General features: G+C 45.5%; 1 protein-coding gene across 1 annotated transcript in view; it reads right to left on the bottom strand.

Moving 5' to 3' along the window:
• SEC24A (SEC24 homolog A, COPII coat complex component) overlaps nucleotides 1-19,133 on the bottom strand; it is a 195,163-nt gene extending 176,030 nt beyond the window's left edge. Inside the window, exon 1 of the mRNA XM_082252885.1 lies at nucleotides 18,861-19,133. Within this exon, the coding sequence (XP_082109011.1) occupies nucleotides 18,861-18,918 (58 nt within the window). The 5' untranslated portion in view covers nucleotides 18,919-19,133. The remainder of the gene's footprint in view (nucleotides 1-18,860) is intronic.
• Nucleotides 19,134-19,558: the final 425 nt, after the last annotated feature.

Genomic DNA, 19,558 nt, shown 5'->3' with positions numbered 1-19,558 from the left:
CCAAAGGTCAAATCTTGGGCAGAGACCCTGTAGTGTCTCACACAAAAGGTAGAGTCACTGGACCAGGTGGCTGCTCTGCAAATTTGGTGGATGGATACCCCAGCCTTTTCTGCCCAAAAAGTAGCTACAAAGTGAGTGGAATGTACCTTGATATGTGAAGGAATGATCTGACATTGGATCGAGTAGGCCTCTTCGATTGCCACCCTGATCCATCTGGCTATAGAGTTTTTCGAGACCGCTTTACCCTTTTGTGCGCCTCCAAACAAAATAAGGAGGTTGGACGCTACTCCTCTGAATGGTTTAGTGACTTCTAAGTAGTGCTGAAGGCACTTACTGACATCTAGCGTAGCAGAAAGTTCTTCCGCTTGGTTAGAAGGATTTGGGCAAAAAGATGAAGTACCATTTCCTGCAAGCGATGAAAACCCGATGCGACCTTAGGGAGGAACAGGGGGTCTGTTTTGGAGGAACAGGGGGGTCTGTTTTGAATACCAATCTATCTGGAAACACTGTTAGAAAAGGTTCTTTTATGGACAGAGCTTGCAGCTCACTCAAAAGCCTGGCCAAAGTGATGGCCACCAGCAGCAGCACAACCTTAAAAGTAAGGCGTTTCAGAGAAGCCTCTGGGAGGGGCTCAAACGGGTCCCTGGTGAGGGCCTTGAGCACCAATGAAAGATCCCAGTGGGGCTACTTTTAGGTGCTTACTGGAACGAGTCCTTTCAATGGATTTGAAAAACCGTTTAACAGATTAACATTAATCGGCATGTCAAGAAGCACTGATAAGGCGGCTGCCTGGACCCTGAGGGTACTCACCACGAGTCCCGCTTCTACGCCATCTAGGAGGAGGTCCAGAATAGTGCCAACGCTTCCTAGATTCCTATCCTTGGACAGCATTTTTGAAGTATACACTTTACATACCCTGTAAATTTTTCTGGTAACCTGTTTCCTACTTTGGAGCAGGGTATCCGTTACCCTTTTTAGAGAGACCCTTGTTTAGTAGTAAGCGCCGTTCAGGATCCATGCTGCTAGATTCAAGGTCCAGATGTGGGGATAATGGGCACCTTATTGAACTAGAAGGTCGCTCTGGATTGGAAAGATCCAGGGGTCGTCTTCTGCCATCTTTTGCAGGGGTGTGAACCATGCTCATTTGGCAAATAAGGAGCTAGAAGGATTACCCTTATTCTCTCCAGCCTGATCTTTCTCATTGTTCTCGGAATGAGTTAGATTGGCGGAAAAGCATAGGCGAGGCTGAATCGCAACGGAAACCCCAGGGAGTCTATCCCTAGAGAATCCTCATCTGTACAAGAAGTAATTCGCTACTTTGATGTTCTCTGCTGTGGCGAACAGGTTGACCCCCATCTCCTAGTGAGTGCCTCGGAAATCTTGTTGTTCAGTTACCACTCTGTCAGGTCCAGCTGCCTGCGACTTACTGTAGAAGGTCTGTTAGCACGTTGATCGTCCCCTTTATGTGGGCAGCTGAGAGGAAAAGCAAGTGAGTTTTTGCCCATGAAAATAAGTCGGGGGCCACCCTCATGAGATGTTTTGATCGTGTGCCCCCTTGGTGGTTGATGTACACCACAGTCATGACATTGTCTGATAGTACCCGGACATGTCTGCCGGTCGTTTCTTTCTGAAAACGCGAGTAGGGCTTCCATGTGGCTAGAAACAAACAATCTTTAAATCTTAATTGAACCTTCACCACACCTCGTGGACGATCACCCCCACATGTAGGAAAACTCACCACATATGAATGTAGTATGGGCTCAGTATAAGCAGATTTCACGACTCTGAATCCAAAGATATACGAGTAGTTCTCATCTTCTCCATGCAAGATTGGATCTCGTAGGGTGATAGTATCAATTGGATCCAGAAATGAACAATTCATAGTGAATTCGGTTTAGAAAGTTTATTAAAAGACAACCCATACATCCCCTTACACTATGCACTTAGTTAGACTCTGTTAGAGCCTCTTATGTATTCATTTCTTATTAATTTCCTTCTTTTTATTAATTATTTAATTGGTTTATTCTGTTACACATTCATGTATAATAGATGCTACATGTCTGGCATTGGTTGGGTAATTTGCTTCCTTGAATGCGATTCGGGGGAGTGGATATATCATGCAGAAAAAGATGTTATATGTTTGGCATTGGAGTGTTAATATCCTTCCTTGAATGTGATTTGGGGAAGTAGACATTATGTAGAAAGAGTAGGCACATATGGGGTTAATTCCTGCAGGGGTTGATCCCAGCTGATGTGCACTATAAGAGTATGAGCCGTGCCGTGTGGCCACACCCTCTGATGAAGTCACATGACGATACGCGTCAGTGCGAGACCACACGGCTTGCATATCTGATTACATCCAAGCACAGCGGTTTGTCGGATATCGGAGCTGAACTGTCCTCCTCACTGAACACAGCAGGACAGAGAGCGGTGAGCACATAGCAGGCTGTGATAGCTCGGTCAGCTATGCTCGGATGCTTTTATCCAATGGTTACTTTATAAGTGCATAATGTAAGGGATGTATGGGTTGTCTTAATAAAACTTTCTAAACAGACTTTACTATGAACTGTTCATTTAATTTCTGGATCCAATTGATACTATCACCCTACAAGATCCAATCTGCATGGAGAAGATGAGAACTGCTCATATATCTTTGGATTCAGTGTCATGAAATCTGCTTATACTGAGCCCATACTACATTCATATGTGGTGAGTTTTCCTACATGTGGGGGTGATCGTCCACGAGGTGTGGTGAAGGTTCAATTAAAGCGGAGTTCCGGGCACAAAATCAATATTTTTTTTTTTGTGCCCGTCCGCTTGTTCCCCTTCACCTGAAAAGGAATTGGATAGTTAGGTTTTTTTTTTTAAAAACTCACCTTGCAATTGAAGATCGAATATACTCACCTAGTCTTCACTTCCTCCCTCAGCGCCGCGGCTCCGCCATCACTTCCTGGCTTGCACCGATTCCTGGGAGCTTAACGTCATCGCTCCCAGGAATCAATGCGACGGCACCGGCCCCGCTCGTCACTTACGGGCGACGCCGCATTCCCCTGCTAAACAGCTTCTGGGCATGCCCAGAAGCTGTGGAGGAATGCGGCGCCGCACCGGAAGTGACGAGAGGGGCTGGTGCAGGTGCATTCGGGGGGAGAAGAAGACGCCGAAGAGGACCGCGCCGGCTTCAGCTGCCCACAAGAGAGATGGAAACGCTGTGGAAGAAATTTTATAAGTAAGTATTTCTTCTAAAAGGTAAGTGCGAACCGGGACAGATCAGAGGCTAGTCATTGTGGAATGTACTAGCCCTGACTGTCCCGGGGGTATGTTTATTGAAAAATCATTTCTGTGCCCGAAACTCCGCTTTAAGATTTAAAGACTGTTTATAGCCACACGGATCTCTCCCACCATTATTTTCTCATTTACCTGGTGATTGCGTCTCAGCAAGAACTCAGTGGACTGTATATGTTTTTTTTTTTCCCCCTATTATTTGCACTAGATATTGATGGACTTGATAGAGTGAATGACATATCCAGTGTCTCTTAATAGGATTTATGTGATCTGAATGATTTTTGTTTTATCACAGTGAAATTATACATTTGGTTCTTTATATACACCAATTGATTGGTGTTTAAAGCGCTGCTAATGTAGGTTTAATTATCATACAGATGTTATACATTTCCTTATTTATAGTAGCTGCTATTGTCGTCAAGTTTTGTTCCACATTTCTTGATCCTTATTTCAATATTTTGGCGCTGGGTGGTTGCATTTGTTTTTTCACTGGTGTAACCCTACCCTATTAGTCAATGATTTTTGTAAAGATGTGGGGAGCTGAGAAAATCCCAAAGGGGAGAGCCTGGAATTGGAAAAGGCGGAACTGCCTTTCCCAACGGATAGCAAATCTCAGTAATGTCTGATGGGTGGGATGAATTGGGACATGCAGGTAGACGTCTTTCAGGACTAGAGTTACCAGAAAAGCTGCCTCCGGGAGCAAGGATCTCACCGAAAAGATGGATTCCATCTTGAATTTTCTGTAATGAATTGAGACCTTTTAGATTCAAGATTAGGCGATGTTTGCCTGAGGGTTTTGACCTGATAAAAACTTGGTAGTAGCCCGACATATGTTGAGAATTTTTTTGATCACCTTCCCGATTAGTAGATCCGTGACTGCAGCCTCCATGGCTTCCCTCAAGTGAGGTGACTCCGGGGTGTGGCACAAATGTGTGGTGGCTTTGCCATAAATTCTATCCTGTAGCCCAGTGGTCCTCAACTCCGGTCCTCAGGGCCCACTAACAGGCCAGATTTTAAGTATTACCTTGGGAAGATGCAGACTAGAGTACTGCAATCACTAAGCAGCAAATTATATCACCTGGGATGTATTTAAGTTATCTTGCAAACCTGGCCTGTTAGTGGGCCCTGAGGACCAGGGTTGAGGACCACTGCTGTAGCCCTTGATCTGCAGAATGAAGGGGTTTGAACAGAAGCATTGCCATTGCCGGAAAAAAAATGTCAAAGCCTTCCCCCCCACTGGAAAGCTGGCATCACTGGGGTTTGTCATCGTTAGCCCCTGGGTTAGGAAACAGGATACCGGATTTTCCCTTGTTTTTGTTAAAAACCCATTTTCTTTGGGGGGGGGGGGGGGATTAACCTTTTCTCCTTTTGACTGGGTTTCTCCTCTGGGGTGACGAAAAAAAGTCATTGGTTTCTCCTTTCTTTTGGACGCGAAACCCTTGGATTTGTCGGCTGATCTTGCCAGTGAAGTTCCAGACCAAACAGAAGATTACCCTCAAAAGAGATGTTGAATAATTTGTTTTTTTGACACGTAGTCCCCATCCCAAGTTTTGAGCCAAAGGGCTCTTCTGGCCACATTAAGGCCAGTGGTGCGAGCAGATATCCTGACTGCTTCTGCAGCTGCATCAGCCATATACACCACCCTTTTTTCTATCAAAAGTACTAAGTCTTGAGCCTGTTCCGTGTGACTTTTTCCTGGTGACCACGGAAGTTGTTCTAGCCAAAAAGCTACATTCCTAGCTAAACAAGTATTGGTCATGTTGGGCTGTAACCCAGCAGCCCCTGCTTCGTATTCCCTGCTAAGCGTCACATCGATTTTCTTATCCAGTCTTTAAAGGAGGACCAGATCGTCAAAGGACAAATCCGATTTCTTAGAAACTTTGGCCATAGACACATCCATCTTAGGACATTTGGCTGGGACCCCTTCCGTCTCTTCCAAAGGAAATCATCTTTTTAGTGCCTTAGGGAAGAACAGCTCGTTTCCAGGCACTCCCATTCCTTGCTGATTATCCTTTTTAAGGATTGGTGGACCGGAAAAGATCTGTTTTTGGGCTCTTGTAGACCTCTATATAACCGGTCACGTATGGAGTTGGGGATCTCAACTTCTTATACGTCTTCAGTGATGTAAATAGCTTTAAGGAGTCCCTATGTTTCTTCTGTCGGGAACAGATGTCTAGCTATTTTGGGAGATACTGCATGGTCTGGTTTATCGGAATCAGAGCTGTCTTGAAATAGGATTTTCCCCTCCTCCTCCGAATTGGAGGAAGTATGCAGTGCCGGAGGAACAGGTGGGGGGGCCTTGCAGTCTTCCTTCAGTGTGCACTCCTAGAATGCCTGAGGGAGTAGAGGGTCGATCCACGTTCTTGATCTCGGAAATGGACGTCTGTAGAGATTTTAGCACTGAGGTTATTTCTTTTCTGGAAGTCTAAAAAAATCCTTCGATAGAGGTTTAGCTTCTTCACTGACACCTGCCGTGGACAGGGTATAAAAAAACAAACAAACGAGATTAATGTTCTTTTCAGCTCGTGTATGCAGGACAGGAAAACACAAGAACTGGAGGGGCAGCCAGTGGACAGCCATTTTAAAACATATCTGTGCTTGCGTTTTCTGTAGGAGGAGGAGCCTATCTCGTGATCATCCTAGAGGATGACTTTGGAAAATCCAGCTTCTGTGGAAAAGGCATGCCAGAAAAACATCTGCTGATTGGCATCCAATCACAGCTCGCAGCCATTGGCTTAGTGGAAGATTAATCCCGTTATCCAGGGATAACTAGGGATATCTGGGGATAACTGGATTTTGGTCTCAAACCTTCAAGATTTTAGGATTGAAGGGTCCTCAGGGGGACTTTACAGAACCCAGCCCATCCAGGCCAATATCCCTCCTCAACTTGGATTCCAAAATCTTTTCCAAAATCATTGCAAATAGGCTGGCAAAAATCATGCCCGCCCTAATCCACCCGGCCCAGGCAGGTTTCACCCAAGGCCGCTCTGCATCCTCTAACATTCGAAAGGTCCTTGCAGTTCTCGAGCACGCCAAGACAAAACGCCACCAACACCATAATCTCCCTGGATGCAGACAAAGCCTTAGACAGCCTTAAGCCCCGTACACACGCACAGATCGTCGTCATACAAACGTTCGTCTTTTCTCCCCGGGATGTCGGTGTCTGTTGAAAAGTGCAAAGACAGCACAAGGACAGCACAAGAATTTTGTCCGCAGACTTCAGCTGACTGCAGAAGTGATGTCATGTAATGGTTAACTTTCCCTCTGTTTTTTATTTTCTGAGCATGCCCAGTCTTGCAAATCTGCGGTCTGTCGGCTGATTTCTGTACTGACAGGCAAACAATCGTCCGTTCTGGTGTCCGCAGACAAAAATTTTCATGTTTGCAAGAAAGACTCTTGTCCGCGGATTGTGTGCAGACAGCTGTCGGAGGCACCATACTAACACGCGTACAATCGGCAGATCTTTCGTCCGCCGACGTTTGTATGACGACGATCTGTGCGTGTGTACGGGGCTTTAGTTTCCTCTGATTGTCCTCTGTACTACAACACCTCGGTTTCTCTGGCCCCTTCCTACATCTAAATTGCTACCATGTATTTCGCACCTACAGCAAACATTGTAGCAGCCGGCCTCATCTCAAAGGATTGTCAAACTTCGCAAAGGCACCAGACAATTAAGCAATTCTTAAAGTGCAGAAAAAGTGCAGCAAAATTCAACATCTCTAAACAATTAAAGTGATTATGTTGAAAAACTTCTTAAATGGCTTGAAAGTGCAATCCACAAATAAACTCCTCCTAAAAGTGCAAAAATCCAACATCTCTAGTCAATTAAGTTGCACGTCTAAAATCACTCTGCGTGTCCTCACTTCAAATCTTGTGCTCAGATCACTAAGGGAAGTGCATGCTCATTTCAATTGTAGACCTGCTAGGGGTCGACTCAGCAAATAATGAAAGTACTCTGGCATCCAATCACTAAATGGCTCCACACCCCTTAGGAGTGCTCCAGAATGACATATATGAGGGAAAATACAGTCATGCAGTACACTATAGGAAGTGCCAAATGCTCAATTGAACTCATATCCACAAGATACTGCCCAACTCTGTATTCACATTTCCCATCAGAATGACTAGCTCCGATTCTTGCCAAAATTCCATCTTTTCCAGATATAAAGTAACATCAAATTCTATTCTCCTGCCTCCTTGTCTAACTTCTTCTGTGTAAAAGCCATCAATGGGGGTACCAGATGACTTTAACGTTTCAGAGGCTTTATGGATTAAGGTGGTTTTTTCCAATTCTTGGGAGGGCCTGTCAGGAAAATAGGCAGGAGAATAGGATTTGATGTTACTTTATCTGGAAAACATGGAATTTTGGCAAGAATCAGAGCTAGTCATTCTGATGGGAAAGGTGAATACAGATTTGGGCAATATGTTGTGGATAGGAGTCCATTTGAGCATTTGGCACTTCCTATATTGGGCTGCATGGTTGTCTTTTTCCTCATATGTCATTCTGGAGCACTGCTAAGGGATGTGGAGACGTTTAGTGATTTGATGTCAGAGTACTTTCATTATTTGCCAAGTCAACCCCCTAGCAGGTCTACAACTGAAGTGAGCAGGCACTTCACCTAGTGATCTCAGCACAAGATAAAAGGAGAGGACACACAGAGTGATTTACATGTGCACCTTAATTGACCGTGATTAATTGAAAGTGCAGGAACTCCCCCTTTCCGAGTCACCCCTTTTCTCTCCCCCCACCCACCTTGGGTCTAATACCCTTACCCAACTCTGAGTACTGTCCTTTTAGAGAATACAGAACTACGTATCATTTAGTTTTGCCAAGTAATTTGTATAGAATTTGGTAACAAGAAAAGCAATAAATAGATCCCCTGCAGCCAGTAACAATAGGGCCCCCTGCCAGGAACAATAGATCCCCCTAACAACAACAGACAACCTGCAACAATATTTTCCCCCCTAGCATCAATAGACTGTCTGTTAGACCCCGTTCACACTGGGGCGACTTGTCAGACGACCTGGTTGCCTGAAAAGTCGCCGTGGGTCGCTTGCCATAGAGTAGCACAGGACCCGTTCTAATAGGAGCGACACAAGTCGCTCCAACTTAGAAAAAGGGTCCTGTACTACTTTGGGGCGACCTGGAGCAACCTGCAGTGACTTCAATGATATGAAGTCCGTGCATGCTTCTCCGAGGTCGCGGTGCGAGCTGTGCACCGCGACTTCACAGGTCGCCCCGGGAAGTCGGGTCGCCTGTATGTGAACCGGCTCTTAGCCAGCAACAATAGACCCCTCTCTCAAAAGTAGATCTCTCCCAGCAACAACTGATCCGCAATATAAGACCTACCCCCAGCAACAGTAGGTCCCCCCAACCATCAATAATAGACCTCCTCAGCAACAATAGACCCCCCTGGAAAAAAAAGATCACCTCCAGCTAGAATGGATCCCCCAATCAATAGACCCTGCAGCATTCCCCAGCACCCCTTGCAACTACAAGCAGTCAGTGCTGGAGGTGCAGGTAGTGCGTCCCCCCCCCCACCCCCCGTTACTGCGGAAAAAAAGCCCTGCCTATATGTAAATCTGGGTCTCCTTCCTTCCTCAACCCTATTCTCTTCCTTCCCCTAATCCTTAGCCTGCTTTCTTTTGCTGTGTTGTATTGTTGGCTTAACAGTCTATCTGTACCTATCCTCCCAATGATCCATCCATAGTCTCCAGATTAGGAACCCTTCTTTGTATTGGTAATGCTATACACTCTTAGATCACAAGGTATGCGACCAATATTCTCAGTGCTGCTTACCCGATACCTTTCACTCCCAGTTTGGGAGTGCATTTCCAGTCCCTTCCACACACTTGCCTCTCCCCTTCCATCTCCCAGTGTTAGAGCAGTGGTGGGGCGATGCCAAAGAGATTGATTGGAGTGCTATCCCTCCATTATCATAATTTTCCTACACAATATTGTTGTTAATCCCATTTCATCTGGTCATTTGATCCAGTACCTTTCCTAGTATTTGTCTGCAGGGAAATACAATTGTATGTTAGGAGGCTCTCTCCGGCTTCGGGGACAGACCCTGCATGTTTGCCCATGTTCCGGTAACTTTGCTCCCTCTCATTTTGAAAAATAAAGTAATTAAAAAAAAATAAATAAATAATAAAATGAATTAACTTTTTGATAATATTCTAATTGTTTAGATGCATCTGTACTGTATATCAAGTATACATATGCTTAAGGAACAAATAGAGTTTATATTTTGCATGTTTTTCATTCGTGACTAGGGATGAGCAGAGTGGCATTCAAATTTAAAGAATTTAAATAAATTGTTCCCATAACATAAGATTTCAGGTAATTCCAGTACATCTAGCACATTTACAATATAGTTTGCCGCTTATGAATACTTAATCGCTCTCATTCAGGCTTGTCTTGAATGAAATGCCAAATAGACAGCAAAGGATTTTATAGTTAGTAGTAATGTAAAAGGCAGTCAACAATATGAGCAGCTGACATCCTAGTGATGCCTCTCTACACTAGTCAGCAGTGGATATTTTATAGGTTATGACTACACAGTCACAATAAATCTCACCCTCAAAGTACCTGTGCTGAGACAAATTCAAGCAGCCAATCATTCAATTAAGTTTACCTGATGGCCGAGGGGGGAAAAAAAAAAAACACAACACTCCTTTACATAGAATAGCAAAGGATTGAAATCTGTTTAATTTTTGGCAACTGTGTCCCAATTAAGATATTTTTTTATACACGTCATGTCCCAGATTCACAACAGAAAGTAAGAAGAACGCATTACAAAGTAAGAGTACTTCCTTTAGGCAGTTTTTAATGGAACAGGGGATCCCAGTGGAAGATTGTTCTGAGGACTTAAACTGAATTTGCCACCACTTTTCGTCTCAATGTCCCCCAAGTCAAATGCAAAACAAATCTCAATCAAACCACAACCATGAGCTAAGCATTTGGCACGTAGTTGTAGGGAGCTCCCTTGGAATTCAATGGGCAAGTTTGACAGGCAGTGCTGCAGCCCAAGTTAAAAACGTCACTTGTGGCATGCGAACAGCCCTGTCAGGCTGCAATCATAGCATTTGAGCGGAGGCCGAGGAGAGTTATGGTGGTGGTAAAACCACAGCCCAGCCATCATTTTTACCACTGCCAATATCAAGGAGCCCTTACATAAAGCTCCATGCTGCTTTTCAGGCTGTTTCACACAGATGGCAAGAGGGGCGTAAAAACATGTGGCTGAGTCACAGAAGTGCACTGTAACCCCGAGCCGCACACTTGGCTTGTTTGTACTACAAAATACACATTGGGAACGAAAAAAAAAAAAAGAAATAAGAAAAAAAAGCAGAGGTTCAGTAGGCAGCAGGATCCCCTCCTAAACACCTGCCAACCCCCGTTATACCAATCTTTGAAAATCAATCCACAGCAGATCGCTTCTCAAAGGGCAGTAATATCTTGTTAGGTCAACCCAGAAATGACAGTTCAAAAGTAAGTGTTTAATGCTCAAAAACTCTTGACTTATCTGCAATATAGACTGCTTTTAGTGTGAGCCTATCACTGGCCATTATGGGTATTAAGAGTTTAAGGTAAATACTTTGTTTATAGTAGTTCTCATTTAAAGCCAAACTGTGCCGTTTGCAAATTGTCATTCATGCAAATTACATATCTGTAAGGCCTTCACATCGCAAGAGTGATCATATTTCCTGATTCAAAAACTGCACGTGCACAATGCACTCCCTTTCACTATTAAAGCAACACTGAGCTCAGCGGCTGCTGAAATAGATTGCGCACTGCGCATGCGTGGCTTTTGAATCAAACAGTGCACTCACTCTTGGGCACCGGTCCTCAGGAAGGATGTGCTGGAATTGGAAAGAGTCCAGAGAAGGGCAACAAAAATAATTAGGGGAATGGAGGACATCAGCTATGAGGAAAGACTACAAGCACTGAACCTTTTCTCTCTGGAGAAGAGACGATTGAGGGGGGATATGATATCAATGTACAAATACTGTACTGGTGACCCGAGCATAAGGAACAAACTATTCAGAGAAAGGAGATACAATAAAGACACATGGCCACTCACTAAAACTGGAGGAAAGGCAGTTTAACCTTAAAATGCGTAAGGGGTTCTTCACTGTAAGAGCGGTAAGGATGTGGAATTCTCTTCCACAAGCAGTGGTATCAGCAGGGAGCATCGATAGTTTCAAAAAACTATTAGATGGACACCTTAAAGACCACAACATACAGGGGTATACAATGTACGGTTAAAAGCAACACACACACACACACACACACATCATAGGTTGAACTGGATGGACTGATGTCTTTTTTCAACCTCACTAACTATGTATAATGGGGGGGGGGGGGGGTGCCCAACATTTGCTGTATCCAGGAAATAAGTTTGGAATAGGAATGTAAACCTTGGGAGGATTTCAGTCAGGCTTCATGGGTATAAGAAAAGGCCTACAGGTATGACATTTCATTAAACAATATTTTTAAAAATGCCACAGTGCATTTTAAACTACTGGGGACCCTTGTCTGCATGGGCAAGTTTATTTAAAAGGTGAAAACAATGTTACTGGCATCAATAAACGCCTGTGTACCCAAATGAATAGGATCCTAAAGACTAAAGTGACACAGTTTGAATAAATTAATTATAAAAAAAAATAAAAAAGGAGGAGGAGTTAGGTAACTGGTAATTCTCTAAGAAGTCTTCCAGGGCAGCATCTGATAGGCTCCTCCCACCTAAAACAGGGAAAAAAATAGTTCACCATTATAAAAAGGTTAGCCATACCTGCATGCCTCAGTATTAGTAAAGCACCAAAGGAACCCTCAGTAAGCTTATTAATCTGCAAAAGTCCCTTGTACTGTTTAGGGCAGGAACGAGTGCTGCCCTGAAAGATTTCTTAGAAAAAGAGTTACCAGGTACCTGTTTTTTCTACTCATCTTCCAGGGCAGCATCTGAGAGGATGTATCAAGCATTACTTACTGGGGAGGGGATAAGGTCTGGAGTACCTTGTGACCAAATGTCTGGTCCTGACTGGACAGCTAGTCGATGCGGTAATGCCCAGCAAAGGTGTTGACACTCGCCCATGTCACTGCCCTGCTGATCTGCTCTGGTGTTGCCCCGACCCTTTCTGCGCTTGAAGATGCCCAAGCTCTGGTTGAGTGGGCTTTGACTCCGCTCGGTGGGGCAAGGTTTTGGGCTTGGTAGGCTGCCTGTATAGCCAGCTTTATCCATCTGGCTATCATACTTTGAGGCCTGTTTTCCCTTGTTGACTCCCGTGTAGAGAACGAATAATGCTGTTGCTTTGCGCCAGTACTTAGTTCTCTCAAGATAAGCTATAACATTTTTTCTTAAATCTAGCTTGTTGTATGTGTATGTCTTTTCTTCCTATCCACTGAACTTGGAAGGGAGGGGATAAACACATTTTGTGTTCTGTTGAAAGTTGGAGACTTTTGGTAAGAAAGCCGGGTCTGGGGTCAGGATTATCTTATCCATTGTAATCAGACAGTAGGGTTCTATCATAGATAGAGACTGTATTTCACTTACCCTCCTGGCCGACACAAGGGCCACTAGGAGTACTGTTTTTAGTATAAGGCATTTATCTAAGCATTCTTCCAGTGGTTCAAAGGGTAGAGAGAGGAATCCTTTAAGAACTGTGGAGAGGTCTTATGTCGGAATTCTGCGGAGCTTTGTGGGTCTTGGCTCTTTTTAACGAGAGGTGAAAGCTTATGAGTGCATTTTCTGCCAACCTGATGTCTAGGCAGGATGATAGACCTGCCACTTGGACCTTCAAAGTGTTATGATAGATGTTTATGTCCGCTCCTTCCTGTATAAAAAAAAAAAAAAAATCAAAAATTGCTGGAATAGTCACCCTTTTTGGGGTCTCCTTTTTTTCTCACTTTCTCGTAGATGGCTCTGGTCATAGATTTTCTGCTGGCTAAAATTTTATCCATCACCCTGTTTGACAGACCCTTCCTCTGCAACCTCACCCTTTCAGGAACCAGGCCGAGAGCTTCATGGCCTTGTGGTTCATGTGGTTGACAGACCCGTGATAGGAGATTCAGTAGGTCTGGCAGTGTTAGATGTGGTCTAAAACTGAGGTTTTTCAAGTGATTGAACCACGTCCTATTGCGTATCACGTCGTTGCCATCTGTGGGGACCAGAGAGAAAAACTTTGGGAGTTTCGTATTCATCTTGGACACAAACAGATCCACCACGGGCACCCCCCAGACTTTGGTGATCCAAGAGAAGGTAGTTTGATCCAAGGACCATTCCATTTGCTTTATTATTTTTCGACTCAAAAAGTCTGCCAGAGTTACAGAGTGTTGTCGGTTCCCTTCAGATGAATGGCAGAGATGGATCTGATGTTTCTTTCGGCCCATGACAGCGTTGTTTGTGCCAGGTCCATTAAACAAGTAGATTTTATCCCCCCTTGTCTGTTCAGGTAGGCCACAGTTTTGGCATTGTCTTACTGAATCTGGACATCTCTGCCCTGAATGGACAGTTGGAATGCTTTTAGCGCTTCCTCTACGGCTTTTCATTCCCTCATGTTTGAGGAGGCTTGGGTCCAAAGGGGGTTCCATTCTCCTTGTTCACAGTGATCCGCCATATGCGCTCCCCATCCCAGAATACTGGCATCCGTAATGATCAGCACCAGGGCGGTCTGCGTCCATCTGAATCCCTTGAGGTAAAGAAGTGGGCTGAGCCACCACTAAAGTGTTCTTTTGACCGAACAAGGGGCCGGGATAGTCGTCTCTAGGGATGATGGGTTGCCATCCCAGAATGTAATTTTGTAGAGGCCTTATATGGAGTGGTGCCCAGGCGACAGCCGGAATGGAGGATGTTAGTCCCAATACCGACATACCTCATTTGATGGTCATGAGTTCGGCCCCTATTAAGAGATACTATTGCCTCTGTGATTTTTCCAACCTTTTCTTCCGTTATAAAAATCTTGGTTATTTTGGCATCTAGTAAATAGCCCAAGTATGTAACCCTCTAGCTTAGGGTTTGTTGTGATTTTTTTGCACTCACTATCCATCCTAAGCTTTGCAAGTAAGAGATGCTCATGCTCAAGATTGGTTTCTAGGCTTTCTCTGCTCATTCGGCAAACAGCAGGTCATCTAGGTATGGCACCACGCCTATGCCCTGCTGTCTCTGGTTTTTTTTGGGGTCATGATTTTTGGGAAAATTCTGGGTGCCGAGATGCCGAAAAGCAAAGCCGTGCACTGCAGGTGTAGAGTGGTTGACGGGCCGCAAATCTTAAAAATCTTTGATGATTCTACTTTATCGGTACGTGTAAATATGCATCTTGCAGATCTACTGTAGCCATGAATACTCCCGCCGGAAGGATATTCCTGACCGAGCAGATGGACTCCATCCTGAATCTCTTGTACTTTATCCTTTTTTTGAGTGGTTTGAGGTTCAGTATGAGCCTCAGCTTGCCTTATGGCTTCTTCCTCGCAAATGTGTGAGTAAACTCCTGTTTTTCCTCTTCTGACGGGACGTGACAAATCACTTTTTGTTTCAGTAAAATTTCTAGTGCAGATAGAAAAGCCATCGCATGGTCTGTGTCCTTTGAGAGGATTGTCACCAGGTACTTGATTGGGGGACGAGACGAACACTATTGAGTATCCTTCAGCTATCGTGTGAAGAAAAAAATCAGTTTGTCGTAATCTTCCTCCACTGATTAGCAAAGGTTGCCAATCTGCCCCCCATCTGGAGACCGTCATTGCTTTTTGGGATAGAAGGCTTTGAGGATAAAATCTCCCTTGTCTTTTTTTGTTTTGTTGCATCTAGCGCTTCTTTGGTCCCGTTTTATTAAATCCCCTGGATTGATGAAAGGGCACTTTTCCCTGCTTCTTTTTGGTTTGGGGAAACCCTTTGTTTATGGCTGCGGTTCTGTCCAAAAACTGTTTCCAAGTCTTGCCCGAACGGTAAATCGTCTGAAAGGGGTTCCGCATAATCTAATTTTGGAAACGATGTCCCCTCCCTATGACTTCAGCCACAGTGCCCTCCTGGCAGAATTGATTAGGGCAGTGGTCCTCACTGATACCCTCACTGCTTCAGCCAAAGCATCTGTGAGGAAGGCTGCCACTCTGGTTAGCGTGGGAATAGTCCTTACTAATTCTTCTCTTGGGGTGTCTCCTTCTAGCCAGACTAATGAGGTCCTAGCCATGCAGGTGGAAGCTATGACCGGATTCAGATTCGCTGCCACTGCTTCCCAAGATCTCTTTAACAGCGCCTCCATCTTCTTATTCATGGGATCACTAAAGATCCCGTAGTCTTCAAAGACTAACTGGGACTTGTTTGCGACTCTGGCGAGGGAGGCCATCAACTTTTGGGGCACTTTGCCCAAGATTTTATATCCTCCTCTGCGAAGGGGTATCTGCGCTTAATCACGCAGATAAGTGCCACCTCATCAGCGAACATCAGTGAAGGAGAAAAATTACTAACAACATTTACTGACAGAAAGAAAAAAAAAACTTTTTTTTTTCTTCAAAATTTTCTGTCTTTATTTATTTTTTTATTAAAAAATAAATAACCCAGAGGTGAATAAATACCCCCAAAAGAAAGCACAATTTGCGTGAAAAAAAAAAAATGTAATTTGGGTACAGCATTGCATGACCGTGCAATTGTCATTCAAAGCGTGAGCGTTGAAAGCTGAAAATTGGCCTGGGCAGGAAGGGGGTGAAAGTGCCCTGTATTGAAGTGGTTAAAGTGGTTGTAAAGGCAGTAGGTTTTTTATCTTAATGCATTCTATGCATTAGGATAAAAAGTCTTCTGTGTGCAGCAGCCCCCCTCAACCCCCTCCAATACTTACCTGATGTCCATATAGATCCAGCACCAGAGACTTGGCTGTCCGGGACTCACCTCCTCATTGGCTGAGACAGAAGTGCGGCGCCTTTGGCTCCGTCTGCTGTCAAAGTAATTTAGTCAATGAGGAGAGAAAGGGGGTGAGGCAAGGGTCGCAGCTCCATTTCTGAATGGACAGGGAGCTATGGTTTGGCTCGGGAGCCCCATAGCAAGCTGCTTGCTGTGGGGGCACTCAATGGAAGGGAGGGGCCAGGAGCACCGAACAGGGACCCAAAAAGGAGGAGGACCTGGGCTGCTCTGTGCAAAAGGACTCCACAGAGCAGGTAAGTATAACATATTTGTTATTCTTAACTTAAAAAAAAGAGAGACTTTAGTGATCTACACCTAATCCCGTTTTCAAAACTAAGCAAGCCCCAATCAGCAACAACAAGCTTATGCTCCCCTAAATTTTTATTTTTGTCCTTCAAGGGTTTAGCGGTAATAGTATGACTGTGAGAAGGGAACAAAAAACACACCCACACCATAGATCCCACTTTACTACCAATGAGGTATTAGCAAGCCAGCTACAGCCAACAAAGATATGTGTACAGGTTGAAAGCTAGTTTTGAAATTAAATTAGATTTACATAAATACAGCCAAGCACTGTCTAGAATCAAATTCACATTACAATCACATGAATTCATATTTAGAGAATCCGAACGCTCTACTATAAGAACAGCCAAATGGTTTAGGAAGTAAGGAGTGGAGTTAAAAAAATAAAAATAGGTTGCACGTGTGGAAGACAGTCATTTACTAGAAGAATGCAAAGCCGAATAAGTAGGGACGAAACCAGAAAAGTTCAACGTCACAGGCAGACGCTGTTTCTGGGCAGGAGGATTCCCCTTCAGGGTATATTAATCATGCTAAATGACAATTGTCACTCACTTTATAACTCACAAACGTAGTGTTGTCACAATCATCACCAACACAAATACAAATATCTCAAAGCCCAATATTGACAATCACACTTACCGATCAGGGCACTAGACATTTATAAACCTCTGAACAACAGCGACAGCTGTCACAATGAGACCCTACGTGTCTACACAAACTGGCAGGAAATCTTTCAAAAGAAAACAAAAAAAAAAAACATAGACAGACAGGCAGGACAGACACCAATGAACACAGACAGATATACACAAACAGATTGGAAGAAGACAGACTGATAGATAATGTAAAATAAAGCTGGCTGTACACTATGCGATTTTGGCAGATTCCTAACTAACCAAAGTTTTCTCTATTGGTCGCTTTGTTGCCACCCTCCTGCCCATCATCCTTTCAAACTTGATGACGCCAAATGGAATTTTTTCATCCAAACAGCAGCTGCATCCAATCAAATGCAGACACTTTTCAGATATTCTGAGATGCCAGAATATTAGTGCAGCGGGAGATTTATTCATTGGCGCTATTAAGCAAGGATGGAGGGATCCATTCAATTTTTTTTCCTTTGTCCTACAAGCTGTAGAAAAAAAAACAAATCTACCAGTACAGGGCCAGCTTAAGATAAACCAACAGACCAGAGGAGATTGGCAGACGGGAAAGGCAGGCAGGCAAGAATAGAGCAGGCCGACCGAAGGACAGCAGGCAGGCCGGAGGACAGGCAGGCAGACAGGCCGGGCAGGCAGGCAGGGGGGGACGGGCCGGGCAGGCAGGCAGGGGGGGACGGGCCGGGCAGGCAGACTGGCGGAAAGGCAGGCAGGCCGAGGGGACAGGCAGGCAGAGGGGACAGGCAGGCAGACCGGCGGAGAGGCAGGCAGGCAGAGGGGACAGGCAGGCAGACCGGCGGAGAGGCAGGCAGGCAGAGGGGACAGGCAGGCAGACCGGAGAAGAGCAGGCAGACCCCAGTAGAGCAGGCAGACCAGACAGGCAGAGGGGACAGGCAGGCAGAGGGGACGGACAGGCAGAGGGGACGGACAGGCAGAGGGGACGGACAGGCAGGCGGAGAGGCAGGCAGGCAGAGGGGAAAGGCAGGCAGACCGGCGGAGAGGCAGGCAGGCAGAGGGGACGGACAGGCAGGCGGAGAGGCAGGCAGGCAGAGGGGAAAGGCAGGCAGGCAGGCGGAGAGGCAGGCAGGCAGAGGGGACAGGCAGGAAGGCAGGCAGACCCCAGTAGAGCAGGCAGAGGGGACAGACAGGCAGGCGGAGAGGCAGGCAGGCAGACCCCAGGAGAGCAGGCAGAAAGATAAACAAGACAGACAGATCTACAGATAGACAGGGAGACTGGATAGATCTAACAGACAGAAGGCTAATAGTTGTGTGCATATTAGCAGAGTTTCATTTCAAAAGAAAAAACAAAGCTAGTAAGATCCATTTCTTCTGTAAAATCTTGTGTATTATAATAAAGAAAGAAACTACAACGCTATTCCTATGAATGGTGTTGGAATCAACAGGTGTGCTGTGTGTTTTGTTAGTCTCTGAGCTGAGAAATGACAGGACTGTCCGCAGTCCAGGGAAGGTACACGGTGACCTTTGGTAAGTTTAGAGAGGTGGGGTCACCTGACCCAGAAGGGTTCGATCCCCGATCAGTGCAGAGGACAGTGAACTTCCCTGGGTCCCAGCACTCACCTCCCCCACATTAACCCCTTCCCACCTGTCAGGGGGTGGGCACAGCCTTCTGCCATTCAGAGTGAAGGGCCACCCATTACGCAACCCTAGACCATGTTTCCCCTTTGTCCGACCTCTCGGCCCCCCGTGTCGGTCGGTATCACCCCACACTTACCATTAGAGTAGGGCGGCCCGGATCCCCCATTTTGAGAGTTGTAATTGGCGCTGGACATGGTGACTGTTCAGAGCAGGGAAGGGACAGAGCACTCCGGAGACTGTCTACAGGCGGCCTGTATGTTCCACGGTCTCAGCCGCTCATGGTGACTCTTCCCGGCTGGAAGCCGCCGCTGTCCGCCTGCTGTAGGCCTGAGACTATTAGCAATAATAAAATTATTCAGCCCTGGGAGCTCAGGCAGCAGGAAGTGCAGAGTCCCGGCCCTGGGGCGGCCCCGCGCATGCGCGCTTAGTACACGTGGCACTTCCTGTTGGAGCTGCTGACTGTGCCACCGTGCACCGTGTGGAGGGGAGAGGGGAAACATCCCGGCTAATCATACGTGTGTCATTGGCTTTTAGGCAGAGATAGGCTCGTCCTCGGGACAGTGGCAGCTTCATAAGGATGTATCTTATGTCGTGTCTCGGGCAGCTTACTGCATTATGGACAAACTATCCCAGGGCAGTGTACAATGTGATTGTCAGTGGGCAGAGAGGAGTACAATGTGCAGGTGGTGTGGTACAGGGCTAATGCTAAGGCTGTTTACAGCAATGCATTATTCATGCTTTTTGCAGAAACGCACAACATTATTTTTATCATGGGTTCTTAGGGAACACATTCACATCAATGCATTTTTTGTGCCTCTGCCTTTTTGGAAAGGG

The sequence above is a fragment of the Pelophylax lessonae genome, assembly GCF_965119305.1.
Source record: "Pelophylax lessonae genome assembly, chromosome: 4".
Lineage (NCBI taxonomy): Eukaryota > Metazoa > Chordata > Amphibia > Anura > Ranidae > Pelophylax > Pelophylax lessonae.
Note: the sequence above shows the minus strand (reverse complement) of the source record. Positions and strands in the feature narration are given on the sequence as shown.